We start from the raw sequence: 18,087 nt of genomic DNA, 5'->3' as shown, positions 1-18,087 counted from the left end.
CCGCGGTGGGCCCAGCCGGGCGGCGGCGGCGGCGGCGGAGGCAGCGCTCTGTAGGTGGACCGTGAGGCGCCTTCCTGAGAGCAGCAGCAGCTCGACTGGGGTAAAGGGCCATGCGAGTGCGCGGGACACAGGCAGGTCAGTGATCGGTGAGACGTTTGGACTCCGTGGAGAGGCCGCCCAGACCGTCTGCATTAAAACACTAACAAAAGCGCACGTTGCGCAGGCCTTTGTGGTTTACAGGGGGCTTCTCCGTGCGTCGCGTCTCTTCCGCACAGCAGCCGTGTGAGGCTTTAGGCTTCGTGCTGATTCTCATTTTATAGACGACGAGGCCCGGCTCCCGCGTGCGGGGCAGAGCTCTGGCCAGGCCTCCTCCCTGCCGACCCTGGGCCGCCTCACCCGCCGGCCCGCCCAGGTCGGTACCTGTGGGGAGGGGGCCGTTGAACGTGATCTCCCCGAACAAGTGTCTGCCGTACGTGTGCAGAGGGGCGCCGCGCGACCGCAGAAGGTGACCGCGAGTCCGCGCGCAGCTGCGTGCAGAGCCGAGGGGCACGTCGAACAGAATGGCCTGTGAGAGGCTGGGGCAGGCTGTCTGTCTCTGAGGCTTGCCCCCAGGCGTCCGGCCAGCAGTGGGGTCCTGGTGCTGGCCGGGAACCGTCCCCCGGTCGGCCTGCTCTCTGAACAAGCCTGAACTGGGGGATCGCTTGTGTTTCTGTGGCTTACCTCTTCAGTGCTTTTCTCTGTATCTCAGCGAGGTCAGCCCCGTCCCCTTCCTGTGCTTCTCCCAGCCGGGCTGGCGGTCGCGAGTTCCCTCTAACCGTCCCGACTCAAGTCAGCCAAATATCCCCAGCGTCCGGCGTGAACCGGGCGCTGCACACACAGTGACGAGGAAGGGACGTGGTCTCTGCCTTCGAGAAACTCAAGACCTCACAGGGAGGAGAAGATTGCTCACAAAGCATTAGTGAGAAAGTTGAGACAGAGGCCCTTGCGGGTCGAGCAGCAAGGAGCGTGAGAGGATGTGGGAAGGCTTCCTGGAAGAGGCGACCGTGGAGTTGAGCCTTGCGGACAGTACCCCGCACAGGACAGAGAGGTGGGGAGCACGGCACGTGGTCAGACTTAGGGAGTAGATGCCAAAGGGCCGCTGCGGAGGCGGGGACAGGAGCAGCGGCTGCGGGGCCGGGCCCCTGAGGATCAGGCTTGTGTTCTCCACAGACCGCAGAGGCCGTGACATCAGCGTGGAAGAGGGGCGGGAAGCACAGGGAGACAGCGGAGCCGAGGGTCCCGTCGGCCGACCGAGGCATCGGGCCCAGCAGAGAGATGCCGAGGCAGCCCCGGGGGTGGAGAGGCGGGCGGACTCAGAATCTGTGACAGGGCTGCAGTGAGACCCTGTAACCGACTCCAAGCGGGCGGCCGGAGGAGGAGGAGGCCGGGCCTCCACCTGCCCCCTCAGCCGGACCCTGAAGGCAGAGGTGCGGCTGGCCTGAGGTGACTCCGTGGTGTGGGGGACTCTGCACGCCTCCGTCTCGGCTTCCAGTCCCCCCGCACGGGGACTTGTTGGAGATAACAGCGGGACAGATGGGGGTAACGAACGGCCTCCCAGGGCTCCCACCCTGAGGCTTCCCCCGGAGAAGCACGTGCGCTGTGCCAGGAGGTTTCCCAAGGAGCCTTAGACAGTTCGGAAGGAGTTCCTCCCTGTCCCTCCTCCCTGCCTCCGCCGCTGGGGCCGCTGGGGCCAGTGGGTGGGATAAGCCAGGAGTACGGAGACAGCGAGAGCCTCACGTCTGCTGCAGATACCCCGTGTGACGCTGGTGGGCCCTTCCCCGGGCCCCGGCCCCCACCTCTGAGATGAAGGGACCGTGCTTCCTGGTGTTAAGGATCCTCATAGCTCGAAAGAGACTAACGTTTTCTTAGTTTGGGAAGAGTGGAAGGTCTTGTGCATCGTCTTATGCCAAGCATTGTCTCTTCTGCTCTGTCGTGACTACAATTCCAGCTGTTTTGAAAGCTGTCTGCAGTGCGGGGACCAGGGTCCCCTGGGAGCAGCCAGGCTCCTGACGGATGTCCTGCACCCTCTGGAGGGACAGGCTGGCTGAGGGCGTTAGGAGGAAGTCCAGCCCAGCAGGCAGAATGAGGGACCCCAGCACAGGACCACCACGGACCACTGTGCAGGCTGTCGGCTGCCTCCTGGGGTCCTGACAAATGTTCCTAGTGACCGAGGCCAGACCAGGCCACCAGATGAAGAGACCTCTGAGCGACTGGCAGAGCCCAGGGCATCCTGCGACCTCAGCGCCAGGGTGGGGCCTGGCTCTCCAGTCCTCAGACCAGGTGACAGACAGGGTCTCCAGGACAGGGGCTCAGCCCTGGAAGAAGGGTGACTCCAGAGTCAGACATGGGCTCAGCAGCAGAGGCTGGGCCCTGGAGCGAGGCAGGGGCCGGTTTTCCAGAAGTCCAGCCAGCGGCTGAGCAGCTCAGACCTGATTCCCAGAACCAGGAGCTGAGGTGTCTTGAATCCCTCGTGCCTCAGCCGGGACGAGTGGGTAGAGGCACGGAGCCTCTGGGTCGGGGTCGGGGGACACCTGTCCAGTCTGGGGGAACGCAGCCCCTTCCCTACGGCTCTGCTGGTGGCGTGCCACCTGCCACCCTTGTTCTCCGCTCTTAAGCGGGTCTCCATCTGACCCCACAAGTGACTGAACAGAAGAAAGACAGTGGCCTTTCGCAGGCCGTCTGAGCCTGGCTCCGCCGCTGTCTGTGAGACCCTGAGCGGGTCACTTCCCCTCGCCGGGCCACGCCCTTGCCTGTCACGGGTCCTCTCGGGGGCTGCCTGCCAGGGCCCTGAGAGTGGGGAGGAGTTCTCACTGAACCGGGAAGGTGCCTGCACCGCGCACGAGGCACTGTGTTCCTGGTCCTGAGCACGAGGAGGGAGCGGCCCCAAGACCTGGGCCTCGCCCAGTAGGAGAGAGAAGATCCCCGGCGAGGAATCGTCCTGTAATTTGTTTTAATTGTTCTGATGCGCGCACCCAACACACATCACGTGCTGTTTATAGCCAGAAAAACCGACTTTTAAAAAAGAGCACAATTACATGCTAATTAATTAATTTTAAAGATGCGTTTAGAGACAGGGAAAGAAAACTAGCGTTGGTTTCGCGCCCGTCGGGTGCCAGGCCGCCACGCCAGATCCTTGCGAAGGTCGCGTCTGTAAAAGCGTGCAGGCACCGTCTCTCCTGGCCGCCATCTGACGGCAGCCGAAGGCACCAATGAGCGGGGGCGGGGCCGGCCAGGTCCACCCAGGGAGGCATTTTCCCTGGAGCCCCACAAGGCCATCTCCTCCCACCAAGCAGCGGGCCCACCGCCCACCACGCGGGTCCTCCTCCTTCCCCGGCTGAAACATTCACACCGGAGCCAGGACACCAGCCAGGCAAGGCTCACCGAAAACTTGACCGGAACGGATCCCGGGGCCCAGGACGGCAAGGTCCAGAAACAGCCGGACGTGGAGGCTCACTCTGGGCGTGGAAAGACTCCACCCATGCTGTGTCCCACCTGATGGCGGAGACAGGGCCTCCGAGGGCGGGCAGGCTTGAGACCTCGGTGTAAGAGAGCACGTGGTCTCGTGGGAGGTAGGGGCTCCCGTAGCTGGGATCACGCCGGACTACCTGCCTGGGAGGCACACAGGACACTCCTGGGCCGGACAGGAGGCTGCCCTGGAATCGGACGATCTGTTTCAGCTTTGAGATTCTGTTGCTCTCTGTCCCCCCGTGCCCCTGATCCGGGGGACAACCTGCTAATCCCTCAGCGGCTTGAAGCGCCTGTGGGAGAACCTTCTGTGTGTCATGGAGTTTGCTGTGGGCTGAGCGTCGCTGCCACTTTATCCCCGGGAGGAGACAAACCCCTTCCCTGTGCCATCAGTGAAGTATGAGACCCACTTGCCCAGATTCTCTGCCCTGTCACTGACTCTGTGCAGCTTCCCAGTGACACCTGAGCTGGCAAAGACCAGGAACAATCAGCTCTTTCTCAGGTTGGGGCAGAAGCCTGCCTTTTCTTGTAAATGTGGTACCGCACCAGCCCCCACCCGAACGTAGGGCACAGGCAGCCGACCTGGACTGCCCTGGGCCCTGCCTTCAGGGTCCAGGACGAGGGTGTGGCCCGGAAGGCTTCGCGGTCGCTCAGTGACTGCCTCTGCCATCTGGGCCTCGCTGTCTCCTTCCCACCCACAGCCGCAGGCTCCTAGATGCAGGCAGGAGGGCCCCGCGCCGCGGTGAGGGGCGCGGGCTGTGGCGCCTCCAGACCAGGTGCGAAATCCCTGGCTCTGACGCTTAACCCGCCGCCAGGGCCATTCCTGTGCCCAAAGGGCGGGCCAGAGAGAAGGGGGCGGGACGGAATGCCTCCTTTGGGTTTTGGCGATGCCGAGCACACTGGCGATTTGGGTTGGAACGGCTTTGTAGGACGTGCAGAGGCCGGAGCCACGGAGGGACGTGAGGTCGCAGCAAACACAGCTTGAGAGGGAAGGAGGGGGTCTCTGCAGCTGAAGGGCCGTCTCGGCCGTGTGAGCAACGCGGTCCCGTTCGCTGGCTCCGAGAGAAGAGCGCCGAGACGGGCAGAGAGGCGATTGAGGGGGACAGGATAGGGATGGTGGTGTACCTGTTGAGAGGTCAGGGGGTCTCCTGCAGGCCAGGGGGAGCAGAGACGGGGAGCGTTGCGGGTTGGTCTGCCGGGGCCTTTCTACGCACTAACCACTGTGCTTCTCTGCCCCGCAGGCCCCTCCACCCAGCGTCAGGTGCAGAATGGCCCCTCTCCTGACGAGATGGACATCCAGAGAAGGTAACCCCCTGCCCGGCAGGGCCAGGACCCCAGAGACACACACTGGGGCGGGGGGCGGGGCGGGGGGAGGTGGACAGGCTTGACCAGAGGGAAGAGGGAGCACGTTTGTGGCTGCGTGGCCAGAGCGAGGAAGGGAACGTGTGGCCTCATGGGGACGGCCGGTCTGCGGCATCCTAGGTGCGTTCCTGGGACTGAACTCAGCCCTCCCACATGTGTAGGAATAGCTGTGATGTTGGGGAGGGTGCAGTAACGCGGCCGAGGCCACCCTGCTGGAGACGGGTGGACGCGACCCTCCTGTGGCCTCGGGCGGGTGCCACAGCCTCTCGGGAGGATCTTAACCCTCTGGCCCCTCCCCTCCCACCTGAAATTAAGGTGGACAAAGGCCATGAGCGCCCTTGGGGATCACAGCTTTTCGACAGCTTGACCAGGGCTGTGTTGTTGCCGTTTGCCAGCCCGTGGAGTATGGGCCGTAAGGTGACCCCCAACTCCTCCAAGGAGCTTCTGAAGTGCTCAGACAGGGAGGAAGGGCCAGTGCCGTTGTCCTGAAGTTATAGAAGAGACCGCGGTGGCCAAGGAGGGAGCAGCCTCCCCAGGTCACGTCGCCAGGGAAGGCGGGGCCAGGGGCTCTGCCCCTCTGATAGGCTTGGAGCCAGGCTGTGCCGAGGTTCTTGGGGGGTGGGGGGGGCGGGCCTGCAGCCAGACTCACATGGAACCCTGGGCCGGGAGTCGGGGAGGCCACGTCCCCCCCCCAGCTCAGCTAGCTGTGAGGGTCTCCGGGGCCTGTCTTCCTCTAGCCTGTCACCCACTCTAGGGAGCGAGGGCCACAACTCCATAACCTCTGGGTGCCTTCTGGCCCCAACGGTGTACTTTGTAACCCTGGGCAAGTTCCTGCTCTAGACCTCACTCTCCCACTGGAAGAGAACAGCGATAATCCTTGCTCTGCTCACCTCCATGAAATGAGGTAAAGATGGCAGTGTGCTTCTAGACTGCCTACAGGCGGGGAAGACTCCTTTTATCAGTTCCCATTCGTCTCTCAGTTCCCTGAGCCTGTCTCCTGGCCTCTCAGGATAGAGCGTGTTGCAGTTTATGAAAGGCCTTTACAGGCTTTGCCTCGTTTACCCCTCACGCTGACCCTCCGGGGTTCCTGTTGCTGGTACTGTTCTCACACGAGCCCGCTGAAGCTGAGAGTGGAAGGGACTTGCCCAAAGTCATGAGCAGTTAGAGGCGGAACCAGGACTGACAGCCAGCGTGGTCCCAGCTCTGCCGGGTACCCTGGCCGCCTCCACCCCGAGAGGAGCGTGCGTGAGCCCCACCAGGCCCAGGGATGACTGTTCGGGGCAGATGAGTCCTAACAGATCCCTGAGAACTGGTTAAACACCACCCTGCGTTCCCCTGACCCACCAGCCGAGTCCAGAGTTCCTTCGCGAGGCCGCCTGCAGTCCGCTCTCCATGGGCCGGAGCATCCCCTGCAGGCCCCTCTGTGAACTGCAGGAGTCAACCCAGGCCACAGGGCAGGGGACCCTGCTCCTGCTGGTCACCTCACACGAAGGGAGGCCAGGGGAGAGGTGACTTACGTGGGGCCAGACGTGCGGTGGGGATTCCGAGCACAGGAGCCTTCTGTTCGCTCACAAACGGGGTCTGAAGCCCACGCCTGATTTTTAAGTACTTCCAAAAGCCTCCCTTTTGCCAAGGGCTTCTGAGCCTATGGATCCTGCTGGGAAGGTTGGAGCTTCTTCCGGGTGACGCTGCCGCAGTTTGGTAGAGACGCGGATGCAGACACAGCCAGAGCTCTCCCAGCCTCTCCTACCAGCAGGGTCTTTTCCACCATCTTGTCGGGCTCGCACGTTGTCCTCACCGGAGCCCCCGAGAACACGTGCCCTCGTGCTTACTCTGCGGAGAAGAGGCCCAAGAAAGGGGAGTGACTTACCCGCGGTCACAGAGCCGTGCTCCCAGAGCAGGAGCCAGAAGGGCCCGTCCCTCTAGACGGTCCCCTCTGGAGGAGGTGCCGTGCGCCAGCCGCTGGACGAGCCCCGTGTACTCGTTCCTTCACAAAGCGCTTACTGGGCAGCGGCCACGGGCCAGGCGCGGGGCCGGCCCCGGACCGGCACCAGCTCACCGCAGACCGAGGGTGCCGTGCAGACGCAAGGCCAGCACCCTCCCGCCCTGCCGGCCGCCCTCCCCGCCTCCCCCGCCCACGGCCAGACCACCGCGTGCCTCCAGCGCGCTCTCCCGCTGAGCCCGGAGGAGGTGTGAGAGCATCCCCCGACCCCGTGTTTCATGGGCAGAGCTAAGTGGAGCTGGCTCACGCCGACTTGAAGCCTTGCTGCTGTCCCTGGTCTGCCCCAGCACCTCAGTCCCGGATTCTGAGGACCTATTTGTGGGTCAGTGTCCTCACTCGACCCGCCTTTACGAGCACCCGAGGTCGCTCTGCCTTCAGGAGCTAGGAGGTCAGTTCCCGCCGAGGCACACAGAGCAGTGCACTGAGCGTACCAAATGGCTCTCTGATGGAAGCCTGGCCTGCGGCTGGCTCTGTGGTAGAAAGAATGAGGACAGGCAGCCTTAGCGTCCGCTTCTCCTGGCAACCGGCGACGCCTGAAACTCGTTCCGGGGAACGTAGTCAGGTGTCCTGAGAATGAACGACCCTGAGGTCAGGTCTGCTGTGGCCCCAGGGCCCCCAAAGCCAGATGGGCACGTCCGGCCTGGGGAAAAGCCGGATGGTCGCCCGAGCCTTCCTGAGGGCCTCCCCGTCCAGGTGTGCCTGGGACTGTTCGAGGGGGCCTGCCGGCACTCGCCTGTTTGGGGACCTGGAACCAGTCACGCGCCCCACCTCCCTGAAGCGAGGGCAGCACGCCCGGCCATCAGGGCCAGGGCGGACGAGGCAAGCTCGCTGCCGGGGCCCCCAGCCCGGGGCTCTCAGGGAATGCCAACGGAACCCGACTCTGCAGCCTGGGCTCCCGCACACAGAGCCACGTTGTTCTCGGCATCGCGAGGTCAGACCCGCTCTGCCATTGTTGTCTTTCAGACAAGTGATGGAGCAGACCCAGCACCAGCAACAGCGTCAGGAGTCTCTAGAGAGAAGAACCTCAGCCACAGGTGAGACCCCCTCTGGGAACCGCCCCCCGCCACACCCCGCCCTTCCCGGGGTGCCTCGGGTGTGAAGAGCTTCTGGTTGCGTCGATCTCCGCGTGTCACGGTCCCGCCCGGTGAAAGACAACAGAGCTGGGGGAAGGGGAGTAGCCCAGCCTGGCCCGGCCCTTGCCCCCCACCACTCACTGGCTGAGCAGACACTCAGCGGCCACGGGCCTTGTCTCCGGCACCGTGCTGAGGGCTAGGGACACGCAGGGACGGACAAGGCAGATGCCGCCCCTGCCCCAGGGAGCCCAGTGTCCGGCCAAGGACCCCGGATCATCCCAGTGCACACATGGTGGCCAAGTTAGCGTGAGATATAAAGACACACTCCCGCCTGCCCCGGGAGTCAGAAGCCCTCCAGAGATGCAGTGTTATCCCAGCGGTTGAGTGGAACTCAGAACAGGACAGCAGAAGATTCGCTGAAGAGTGACAGCGTTGATTAGTAAGCCCAGGACTTCACAGCTTATAGAGTGTTTCCATGTCCTTCGTTCTGCTAACTTCTCTCAGACTCCCCGTGAAGTAAGCAGGCGCGTGTCCCCCTGGCTACTGATGAGAAAACCGAGCCCCGGCCCCTGCCCCAGTGACAGGAGCCCCCGCTGGTGCAAATGCTGGCTTCTGGCACCCCCTGTCACCTCGACCCCCTCCGGGACCCCGCCCCGCTCTGGTCCACCCTCCATGTTGCTGATGCGCAGCTGACCTCGTCACGTGTCCCCCCTTCCCGTCCCTCCCGAGCAGGCTGGCCCCCCAGTGCGCAGGCCCGGTTCCCGCAGACCTGGTGGCTCCTTGCACCTCTCCGGTGCCTCTCCGGCACTCCCCGTCCTCTTCTCCCTCCTTCACCAAACTTGACTCCTGCTCTCTGTCACTGTCCCGGCACCGTGGGCACGTCCCCGAGGACGTCTTCTCTGAACTGGCCCTGAAGTTGAACCCCTCTTCGTGTGCCGAGATGGCACCACGGGCCTCCCCCAGTAGCAGTTGCCATCCTGCCACAGCTGCGTCTGTGCGCTCATCTGTGGGACTGGCTCACCGCTTCCCCGCAAGGCCATGAGCAGAGAGCCTGTGGCCGCCCTCCCCAGCGCCCGGCGTGGTGCTGAGCATGCGGTGCAGCTTAGTAGTTCCTGGAGGGAGGGCTCGCTGGATGGTGGACAGAGGACTGCCCGGCCCTCTGCATTGCTCCCTGACACGTGCCCCGGTCAGCCCTGCGACCGTGGGTACCTGCCTCGGTCCCCCGAGGCCACGGTCGGTCACAATGGCATCTGAGGGACCTACCTCTGCCGGTGCCCAGGGTAAAGCTAGGTACGGAGACGGAAAACGAGATACGCACCAGAGCGCATCTGTCACGGGAAGACCACGACAGGAGCTAGAGAAAGTTAGCTGAGCTCAAGGAATGCTGGGAAGACCAGCGGAGGGAGTGACTAGACCAGGGCTAGGTGCGTCCTGCGGGGGCTTCCTGGAAGAGGCAACCTTGAGCTTGTCCCTCAGAGGAGCAGGCTGCCTGCTGTCCGTCCTCCCAGGGGAGCACCAGCTGGGGACTGGGGCCTGACTGAGCCCCACCCTTGTATTTCAGGACCCATCCTCCCACCGGGGCACCCCTCATCTGCAGCCAGCGCCCCCCTCTCCTGTAGTGGGCCCCCACCCCCGCCTCCGCCCCCTGTCCCGCCTCCACCCGCAGGGGCCACTCCGCCTCCCCCACCCCCACTGCCAGCCGGAGGAGCGCAGGGCGCCAGCCACGACGAGAGCTCCGTGTCAGGACTGGCCGCTGCCTTGGCTGGGGCCAAGCTGAGGAGAGTCCAGCGGGTAAGCGTCCCTGGGTGTGGGCGGGCCGGCCCGGGGCCCTTTCGAGCTGCCCTCGTCTACCAGACGCTGGGAAAGGCCCCCAGCCTGGACGCCACCCCTGCCACGCGGTGCCACACCAGCCACAAGGTGCTGGCGGTTGCTGCTGACCGTCACGAGTGGGGTGGGAGGCCTCGCAGACGAGAACTGAGGCATCGGCCGGGAAGCGGTTCGCCCGCCATCCGGCCCGTCAGCTGCAGGGTTCGCACTCAGCCCCGGGTCTCCTGGATCTGAATCCATCCCGCTTCCCCCGCGACCCTGGAGGCCAGCCGCACCACACCCACCGCCTGTCCCAGCACGTCTGGGGTGGCCCGGAAGGGGGAGCGGCCCCAGGGCAGCTGAGGGCAGCTGTGGCTCTGAGAACACCCGCGAGACAGAGTTTGGCTTCCTTTCCGAGACGTGCCCCTCCTCCCGGTCATGACACACCCGCCTTGGCAAGGGCGCTGACAGGGGCCAGCAGGCCTGGGGAGCATCTGTCGACTGCGACCGGCCAGTCCTGGTGCCTCGCTGGACTCTGCTTGAGTCTCCGGCGGGGCTGGGGGGACGGGACCCGAGGGCTGAGGGCCTCTTCCAGCGCCTCCGTTGTAGGGATCCCGTCCACCCTTGCGTGCACCCCTCGCCCCCCGGTGACGTCCCGCCCCAGACGCCGGACTAAAATGTGGTGTCCTGACCCTTCAGCCAGAAGATGCGTCCGGAGGCTCCAGCCCCAGCGGGACCTCTAAGTCTGACGCCAACCGAGCGAGCAGTGGGGGTGGAGGAGGAGGCCTCATGGAAGAAATGAACAAGCTGCTGGCCAAGAGGTGGGTGTCCGGTCCCCCCTGCCCCAGACGCAGCTGCTTGTCAGGGGTCTCCTGCTCCTTAGCATCAAAGCGCAGGCCTTGCCCGGCCCCAGGGCCCACCGCCACCTGGACTCAGCCCAGCAGGGGACTGTTAAGTTCCCCTTCTCAGGGGGTCAGCCTGAGGCATCGGGCCCAGAAGAGTCCCCTGACCTCCCAGCCCTTCCTCATCTGGGTGTGACGGCGTTTACTGACGCATCCTCCGTGTACCAGCCTCGTCCTGAGTGGACAGAAATTTGGAGATAATCTCAGAGACCAGTTCGGGGGAAGAGAGGCGCATGCCCCACACTTACGATCCTGACGTAAATGACACAGTCTCACTGCTGGAGCCGCTCCGAGTGACAACGGCGAACGCATGCTGCGGGGCCGGTCCTGTGGGGCCATCACGGAGGACACGGGGGAGCCTTCTGAAGTGGCGGGAGTCCCGAGGGCACCACCCCGGGGGATGGGACAAGAGTGGCACCCGCGTCGCGGCTGGGCTCTGGGGCCCGGGGCCCGGTCAGCCCCTTCGTCCACACCAGCAGCCGTGGTGCCAGCTTGCCCCAGGCCGTCAGCCTGTCCCCGTGCCTCCTGGGTGTCCCCCAGCTGGAACGGCAGCGGGCGGAGAGGCCAGGCAGCTCCTCAGAAGGGTCGCAGAGCCTGGATCTTACTCGTCAGCGTGGCCTGGCGGCAGGAACGTGCCGACGTAGGTTGCGAATGCCATGCTCCCCGGCACCCCTGTGGGAGTGCTCCTTCGTGTCCGCATAAGCAGCCTCTGGGCCCCCCTCCCACCGGGCCCCCACCCCCGACCTCTCTTACTGTCAGGCACTCCCACTGCCCTCCAGGTGGGCTAACCCTGAGTGGGAACTCCCCTGGGCCGGGGCTTTGTGTTGCCCTGGCCAGGGCTCTGTGAGGGCGAGGGGGGGAAATGGGTCCCCAGAGCGCAGGTAGGTGCCCTGGCGCTTTGCGGCAGGACAGGGCCGGCGGGCCTCTGCGCACACGGCCGGGGGTGGCGGACAGAGCCAGGAGATTGATCCACGGCACGCGTAGGTCGCCAAGGGCAGGGACAGACTGTGAGCAGTCGTCACGCAGCAGAGCAGAGGCTCGCACACCAGTGCTGGCCGCCCCCGGGCGAGCCAGGAGGGCCTCACGGGGGAGGCTCCACAGGGGAACGGCCCGGAAGGAGAGCCCTCCTCCCGGCCGAGGTGAGCGGGCAGTGTTCCGATACTGGGGAGGCTAGAGACCCACCGGGCCTAGAGCCCGGCGCGTGGTGGAGGGTGGCGGAAGGTCGGGCTGTGAGAACAAGCCTTGTCTGCAGGCGTGCAGGGCTCCACCCCAGAGAGGTGGACGGGCCTTGTGTAAAAATAGATGTTGTTCAAAAAGAAAATAGTCCTGCTTCTCTCAAGTCCAAAACCGATGCGTTAACAATAACAGGCCTAGATGGTTCAGACCAAACACAGAGGAAGTTCCTGAGGACAGGAAAAGGCCGATGTCGCCAGGAGCCCGTGAGACGCCCGGACGCTGGCGTGACGGTCGAGGCCCCGCCAAGAACAAGCACGGGTGCACCGCGCCCACAAGGGTTCAGCGAGCCACTCTTTGAAGCCCACCCCGCGGCGGGGGCTGCCTGGAGCCGTAGTGACAGAGCCCCCGCAGGCTGTTGTTTTGATGAAGGTTGGAAGGGAGTTTCTGCCTCCCCTGGGGCCGTGTCTCTCTCCCAGCAGCAGGGTCTCCCAGCAGTGGGGTCCCAGCGATGGGGTCTCCCTCCCTGCAGTGGGGTCCCAGCGGCGAGGTCTCCCTCCCAGGAGCCGGGCTCAGACGGGAAACTCAGCGTGGACAAGAGCTATGTGCTGAGCCCTCCCGGGACTGGCATGCCGGCCCGCTCTTGGCTTCAGAAAATTCAGTCCTGGCTCTGGGTGAGGACAGAGTGTCGTGGAACAAAGTGGCAGTGGGCAGCCCGGCAAGGGGGCTGCTGTTGTCCAGGAAGAGGCACTGCAGGCCGGCACTAGGTGTTGGAAGTGACGACGGGAGGACAGACTTGAGCTACGAGGCACAGGCAGGGTTGGCTCCACTCTGTGAGGAAGAGGTTGGTGGGGGGGGGGGATCCCCTGGGTTTCCGGGAGGAGAGACTCCCCGTGGGCCCGTCTCTCGGCTGTGACAGCCTCACCTCCCGGGTGCTGAGTGCTGTGGCGGCTTCACACAGTGGGAGATCCCTGACAGCACATCTCTGGGGGCTATCAGGGGTGTGTGTGTGGATCTGGGAGTCAGCCAGGTATAGATGACCACTGAGGCCAAAACGTAGGGGTGGGCTTTAGAGGATACGAGAAGGGGTCCGTGCAGGTGGGGAGTGTGCAGAGCGACCGGAGAGCATCAGCTGGAGCTCTTCAGGGCCCTGCCCTCTCTGGGCAGGGGCAGGCTCACAGTGGTGTTCCGGATCTGAGAGGGGGCGGGGGCGGCTGCAGGGCTAAGGTCCGAGATAGGAAGAGGCCATGGAAAAAGGTTTCCCACAGGTAGCGGGATTCGCTTACCTAAGCCAGTCGGTCTGAAGACAGAATGCTCCCACAGCCCTGACCTGTGACCGAGGGGCACCTCTCCCTGTCCCACGGGGCCCGGCCTCGAGTGTCCTGGGAGAATGGCTGCCACCCCAGCCCAGCCGAGTCCCCTGGGGAACCTGGACAGGCTGCAAACCAATTTCTTCCACTCCTCAGGTGCCATAAACAGAGATTAGAATGTCCCCCAGACCCCGTTCTCCCTTCCCAGACCAGTTTTGTGTCCAGGGTCATGGGACAAGGACAGAGGCCCGGACGCTCACCTAGGCATTGCCGTGGCTGCTCGAACAATTGCCTCCTTCACACAAAACGGGTCAGATCCCCCCCACAGATTCCTCTGAGGGCCAGGCGGTGTCCAGCAGAGGCATCTGGGTCAGCGTGAAAACAGGAGCTGATGTGTACCCTTCTTCCCCTCGTGCTAGGAGAAAAGCAGCCTCCCAGACAGACAAGCCGGCTGATAAAAAGGAAGATGAGAGCCAAACGGTAAGCAGCCCCCAGCTTCCCCACCAGTGTGAGGAGACCAGGCCTTTGGGGCCCTGAGGGGCGCGGCTGGCTTGCACGTACATGTGGTAGAAACTTCACCAGGTGGTTCATAGGAGGGACAGGAGAGCCGGGGGAGCATTCACGTCTGTCCCTCCCCTCACACCGGGTGGCAGGCCTTTGCCCTGGTCCTCACAACATCTGAGGTCAGGCAAGAAGCAGGGAAGTGGGAGCTAGCCCGGGAGAGCCACGAGGGGAAAGCTCGGATGTAGCCTGGAAGCTCAGAGGGGCCGTGCAGACGGGGCCTGGCCTCTGCCAGGGATTCGGGGTTCAGGGAGCGCGCTCGCGGTAGGCACCGTGTGCTGGGAGAGCAGGGCGGTTTTCGTTCTCAGATCACTTCTCAAGTGGTTTTTAAAGACTTCACTTAAGTCCATCGATTCCAGCAGGAGCTGTAGGCGAGCGGGACAGAGGACACAGGGACTCCAGCTGTTGTCCTTAGCAGGCCTCCTGGAGCCCAGTCTGGCTGCACAGGCTCCAAGCATCTGCTTCCCCTAGGAGTGGCTAATTCTCTTTCCCCCCCGTTAAGCTTTTCTAACAAAAGTAGGCCCCTGCTGCAGTGGCTGAACTTAGACCTTAACCATAAGGGCATACAGGTTGCGTCTTAGTAATGGGAGTCGGAAGAAACAACCAGCGAGTGAACTGCCTCACGCCGCCCAACCCCCCCTTCCATCAGCTGAGGCGAACCTGGGACAGCCCTGGGCTCCAGCCCCGCCAGCCGGCTTCCTCTGACCCCCATGCCTGGGGACATGCAGTGTGTCAGCCCTTCCAGCTAGCTTCTGCTCGCCTACACTTCTCTGTGTAAACACTGATCCCCCAAAAGATAGCCTCCCAGACCCCAGGCTAAGTAAGGCCCCCCACTACTCGATCTTCAACCCCGCACACGCACTTTTGCTTGTTCAGACTCACTCTTAACCTGTGGCCCAAGCCCCTATGTCGCCTGCCTTGCACGGAGTCTGGAGTCGGCCCCGGTAACTCCCCACGAATTTCTACAACTGCAGAGGCCTCTCCGGCCGGGAGCCACAGGGCAGTCATCAGTACCAAAAGCCCGTGTGGCCTTGCTTGGGCATCTGAGTCCTGAGTCGGTCCGTGCTGGACAACTGATGTGCCTCACGGCCCCGTTCAGAACACCCAACCTCCCCAAATCCCCGGCTCCAAGAAGAAGAGTGGGTTCAAATCCCAGGGACTTCTGGGAGAAACTTTCCACCCCCAGTGGGGAGTTCTCATCCTCTGACCCCCACTTTTCTTTCTGGTTTGAATAAGCCTTGGGGTCCTGCTGGTTCCCCTTGCTGCAGTCCCACACACGGTCAGCAGGCCCCACCCCACACACCGGAGCAGGTGCGCAGCGGGCCCTGGCTTTCCTTTTTCAGGATCTTCCAGAGTCTCTTCCCTGCTCCTCAATGTGCACAGACTAGGTTTAGTAACAAATGGAAAGCAAGCAAGCTTCGTTTAAAAGAAGGAAACAGCCCCAAATATGGGGCCGGAGGTGGGGTGGGTGCCCTGCCTCCCACTGGCTCTGAGGACAGGCCCAGGGTCCAGGGCAGGAGGGTGTGAGCCCCCGGCCCCAGCGGGATGGTACCACGTGGTGCTGTGGTGCTCTCCTTCCTAGCTTGGGAAGAAAGGGGAACTTCTCTGTGAAGGGAGCATTTGTTTGAATTATTATTTTTTTTAACGTTTATTTATTTCTGAGACAAAGAGAGACAGAGCATGAGTGGGGGGAGGGGCAGAGAGAGAGGGAGACACAGAATCCGAAGCAGGCTCCAGGCTCCGAGCCGTCAGCACAGAGCCCGACGCGGGGCTCGAAACCACGAACCGTGGGATCGTGACCTGAGGCGAAGTCGGACGCTCAACCGACTGAGCCACCCAGGCGCCCCTGTTTGAATTATTTTTGAAAGCATAACAGGATGGCATTGAACGAAAACTCCTGGTGTCTCATTCTGTTTTAACCCCCGCAGCCTCCATTCTTGCCCATCGCCTTCGGGTCCTGGTGCCCGGGCACACGTGTGGATGCCCACCGTTTCAGTTACTCAGCCCTCCCTTAAACGAGAGGCCCGAGGAGACTCTTGCTGAGACCCAGAGCCCAGCACAGCATTCCGTCTCTGGGCCAGAGGCCCCGGGAGTTTATTCATTCACCCCACAGATACCTGGGGCCTGCTGACGGGTGCCAGGTCTGTTCTCAGTCTGGGGACAAGTGGCTCTCACGGGTTCACGTTGCCCAGGGGCGGGTTGCAGTTGGGGGAGGGGGAGGCCTCCCGCTTGGAGCACTGAGCCTGGCATCCTGGTCCCGGCCAAGGGGCCCACACCTCAGATGGACCAGAGGGGAGGGAAGCAGCTGACAGAGAATGTGGCCCAGGCAGTCCCACAGGCGGTCCTTGGCTTCGGGTCAGAATTCACTAGTTCAGTCTCGTCAGGGTGGTTGACTCTGCCTGGTCAAAAGCTCCATGTAGCAACCGTGTGTGTGTGTGTGTGTGTGTGTGTGTGTGTGTGTGTGTTTCTTAATATTTTTATTACCTAACAAATGCTCCTCTCTTAATAGTATAAAATCCTTCCAAAATGTGTGTGATAAGCATCAGCTTTTTTCTTTAATATTTATTTTTTGGGAGAGGGGAGGGGCAGAGAGAGGGGGACAGAGGATCTGAAGCAGGCTGTGCGCTGACAGGCTGACAGCAGTGAGCCTGACGTGGGGCTGGAACCCGCGAACCGCGAGATCATGACCTGAGCCGAAGTCAGACGCTAAAGCAACTGAGCCACCCAGGCGCCCTGCAAACATCAGCGTTTTTGTTGTCGAGTTATTCACCTCCTTTCTTTGCGTTTCACCACGCACATTCCACAGGCAGAGCAGACACGCATTTGCCTGCCTCCGCGGAGCCCTGCCGTGGGCCAGGCGCTGCGCGTAGAGATGTGGGCAGAGGCACGGGGAGATGGGCGCACCTGCCGGGAGGCGGCGAGAGGCGGCCCGGCTCCGGCTCCTGCCTGGCTCACCTGTCAGGCCTGCCTCCCCCACCGGTGGGTGCTTTAGCAGAGGGGCACCGAGGACAGAGCCGGGTTCTAGAGCCCACTTTGACAGCAACACTGATGAACTTGTAGGCTGGCTGGGCAGAGAGAAGGGATTCTCACCGCGTCCTCCTCTCTCGGTAAAAGAGAAGTGAATGGGGTCTCCCGCCGCCAGGTGTCTGGGGTGAAGGCCGTGCCGTGGGCGGCCCTGACCCTCACTCCCAGAGCCCGGCCCTGCTGCAACCCACGTGCACGGCCCCGTAAGGCCGCCTGACATCCGGTCCTCACGCCGGCCAGTGGAGCAGGGAGCCGGGCCTAGAGAGGGAGTCCCTTCCGTGGTCCTGCCCGGCCACTCCCACGGGCCGCCCAAGGCTGCCAGCGGACAATGGCCCACGAGGAGTCAACCCGAGGGGCCCGTGGCGGGCTCAGTGACGGCAAGGGCTTGTTGCAGATCACAGAGAAGTCTGCCCGGCTCTGCAGGAGCCCGCGTCTCCCTGCAGCCTTCCCCCACCCTACCTGTCCAGAGGCTGGACCACTTCCCCACCAGGATTAGGGCTTTTCACTTGTTGCTGATAACAGTCACTGTTCTGCTGATTACAGAAGTAACACGGGCTCCTTAGAAAATGTGGAAAGCCAAGGTTTGCTAGTGACCTGGTCAGAGGCGTCCTGCCTTTGCCCCGACGGGCCTTTCTAAGGAGACCCTGAGGGCACAGCTTCTCTTTTCCGTTTCAGGAAGAGCTGAGCACCTCTCCATCTCCGGGGACCCGAACAGCCAGCCAGCCGCCCAACTCCTCAGGTAAGGGACGGCGTCCCGCCCCACACCAGGCATGAGGTCTGAGGGCAGGAGGGGGCCGCTTCGGGAAGATGATGCGTCCGACCGCCTCGCTCCACAGATGAGCAGTGAGGGCCGATAAGGTGGCACAGTGGGGTCTCCCTGACGTCTTCTGGAAGCCCTGAGCCTCCAGGAGGAGCGGGGGCAGGTGCTGGAGCCACCGCCTGTGCTGACGTCCCGAGGGCATTAGAACCCCCACATGGGGGAGGAGGAGCCGGGTGGGGGGGGCTGGGGTTCCCGGCCTCGGGCCAGAGCTCTGAAGAGGAACACGCCTGTCACACGTGTGTCTCCCTGCGAAGAGCCCGCCGTGCTAGATGAAACCGTCATCACCCATGAGCCTTGCTCACTGTGGTGCTGCTAAGAAGTCTGCTGGTGATGGGGTAACAGCCCCAAACCCTGAGAAACAGCCCCAAACCCTGCTCAGAAGCCCTGTCGGCACTCGGGGCGCAGGGGTCCACGTAGAAGAGTGCCTTGAGGCTGGAGAGTGGGAAGAAGCCGCTGGGGTTAGTCACTTGGTCGTTCAACAGACCCTTGTTCGGCACCTGCTCGAAGCCTGTGCTCTCGAGAGTGGTGGGAGGGGCAGAGAGGAGACAGG

The 18,087-nt window shown here is 63.2% G+C and overlaps 1 protein-coding gene across 2 annotated transcripts in view; it reads left to right on the top strand.

The window, feature by feature from the left end:
- Positions 1 to 18,087, top strand: part of EVL (Enah/Vasp-like) — a 76,271-nt gene that overhangs the window by 50,869 nt on the left and 7,315 nt on the right. For both annotated transcript variants that reach the window (XR_006962139.1, XM_047080120.1), the window contains exons 4-9: positions 4,746 to 4,809; positions 7,832 to 7,902; positions 9,503 to 9,732; positions 10,447 to 10,568; positions 13,552 to 13,612; positions 17,393 to 17,456. Coding sequence is in view for 1 of the 2 variants with exons in the window: in XM_047080120.1 (XP_046936076.1) it covers positions 4,746 to 4,809; positions 7,832 to 7,902; positions 9,503 to 9,732; positions 10,447 to 10,568; positions 13,552 to 13,612; positions 17,393 to 17,456 (612 nt within the window). In the remaining variant the exon portion in view is untranslated. The remainder of the gene's footprint in view (positions 1 to 4,745; positions 4,810 to 7,831; positions 7,903 to 9,502; positions 9,733 to 10,446; positions 10,569 to 13,551; positions 13,613 to 17,392; positions 17,457 to 18,087) is intronic.

This window comes from Lynx rufus, unplaced genomic scaffold, assembly GCF_022079265.1.
Source record: "Lynx rufus isolate CCGP_SWC_20201006 ecotype Redwood Valley unplaced genomic scaffold, mLynRuf1.p SCAF_17, whole genome shotgun sequence".
Classification (NCBI taxonomy): Eukaryota; Metazoa; Chordata; class Mammalia; order Carnivora; family Felidae; genus Lynx; species Lynx rufus.
The sequence above is the reverse complement of the archived record's forward strand: the minus strand, read 5'-3'. Positions and strand labels throughout refer to the sequence as shown.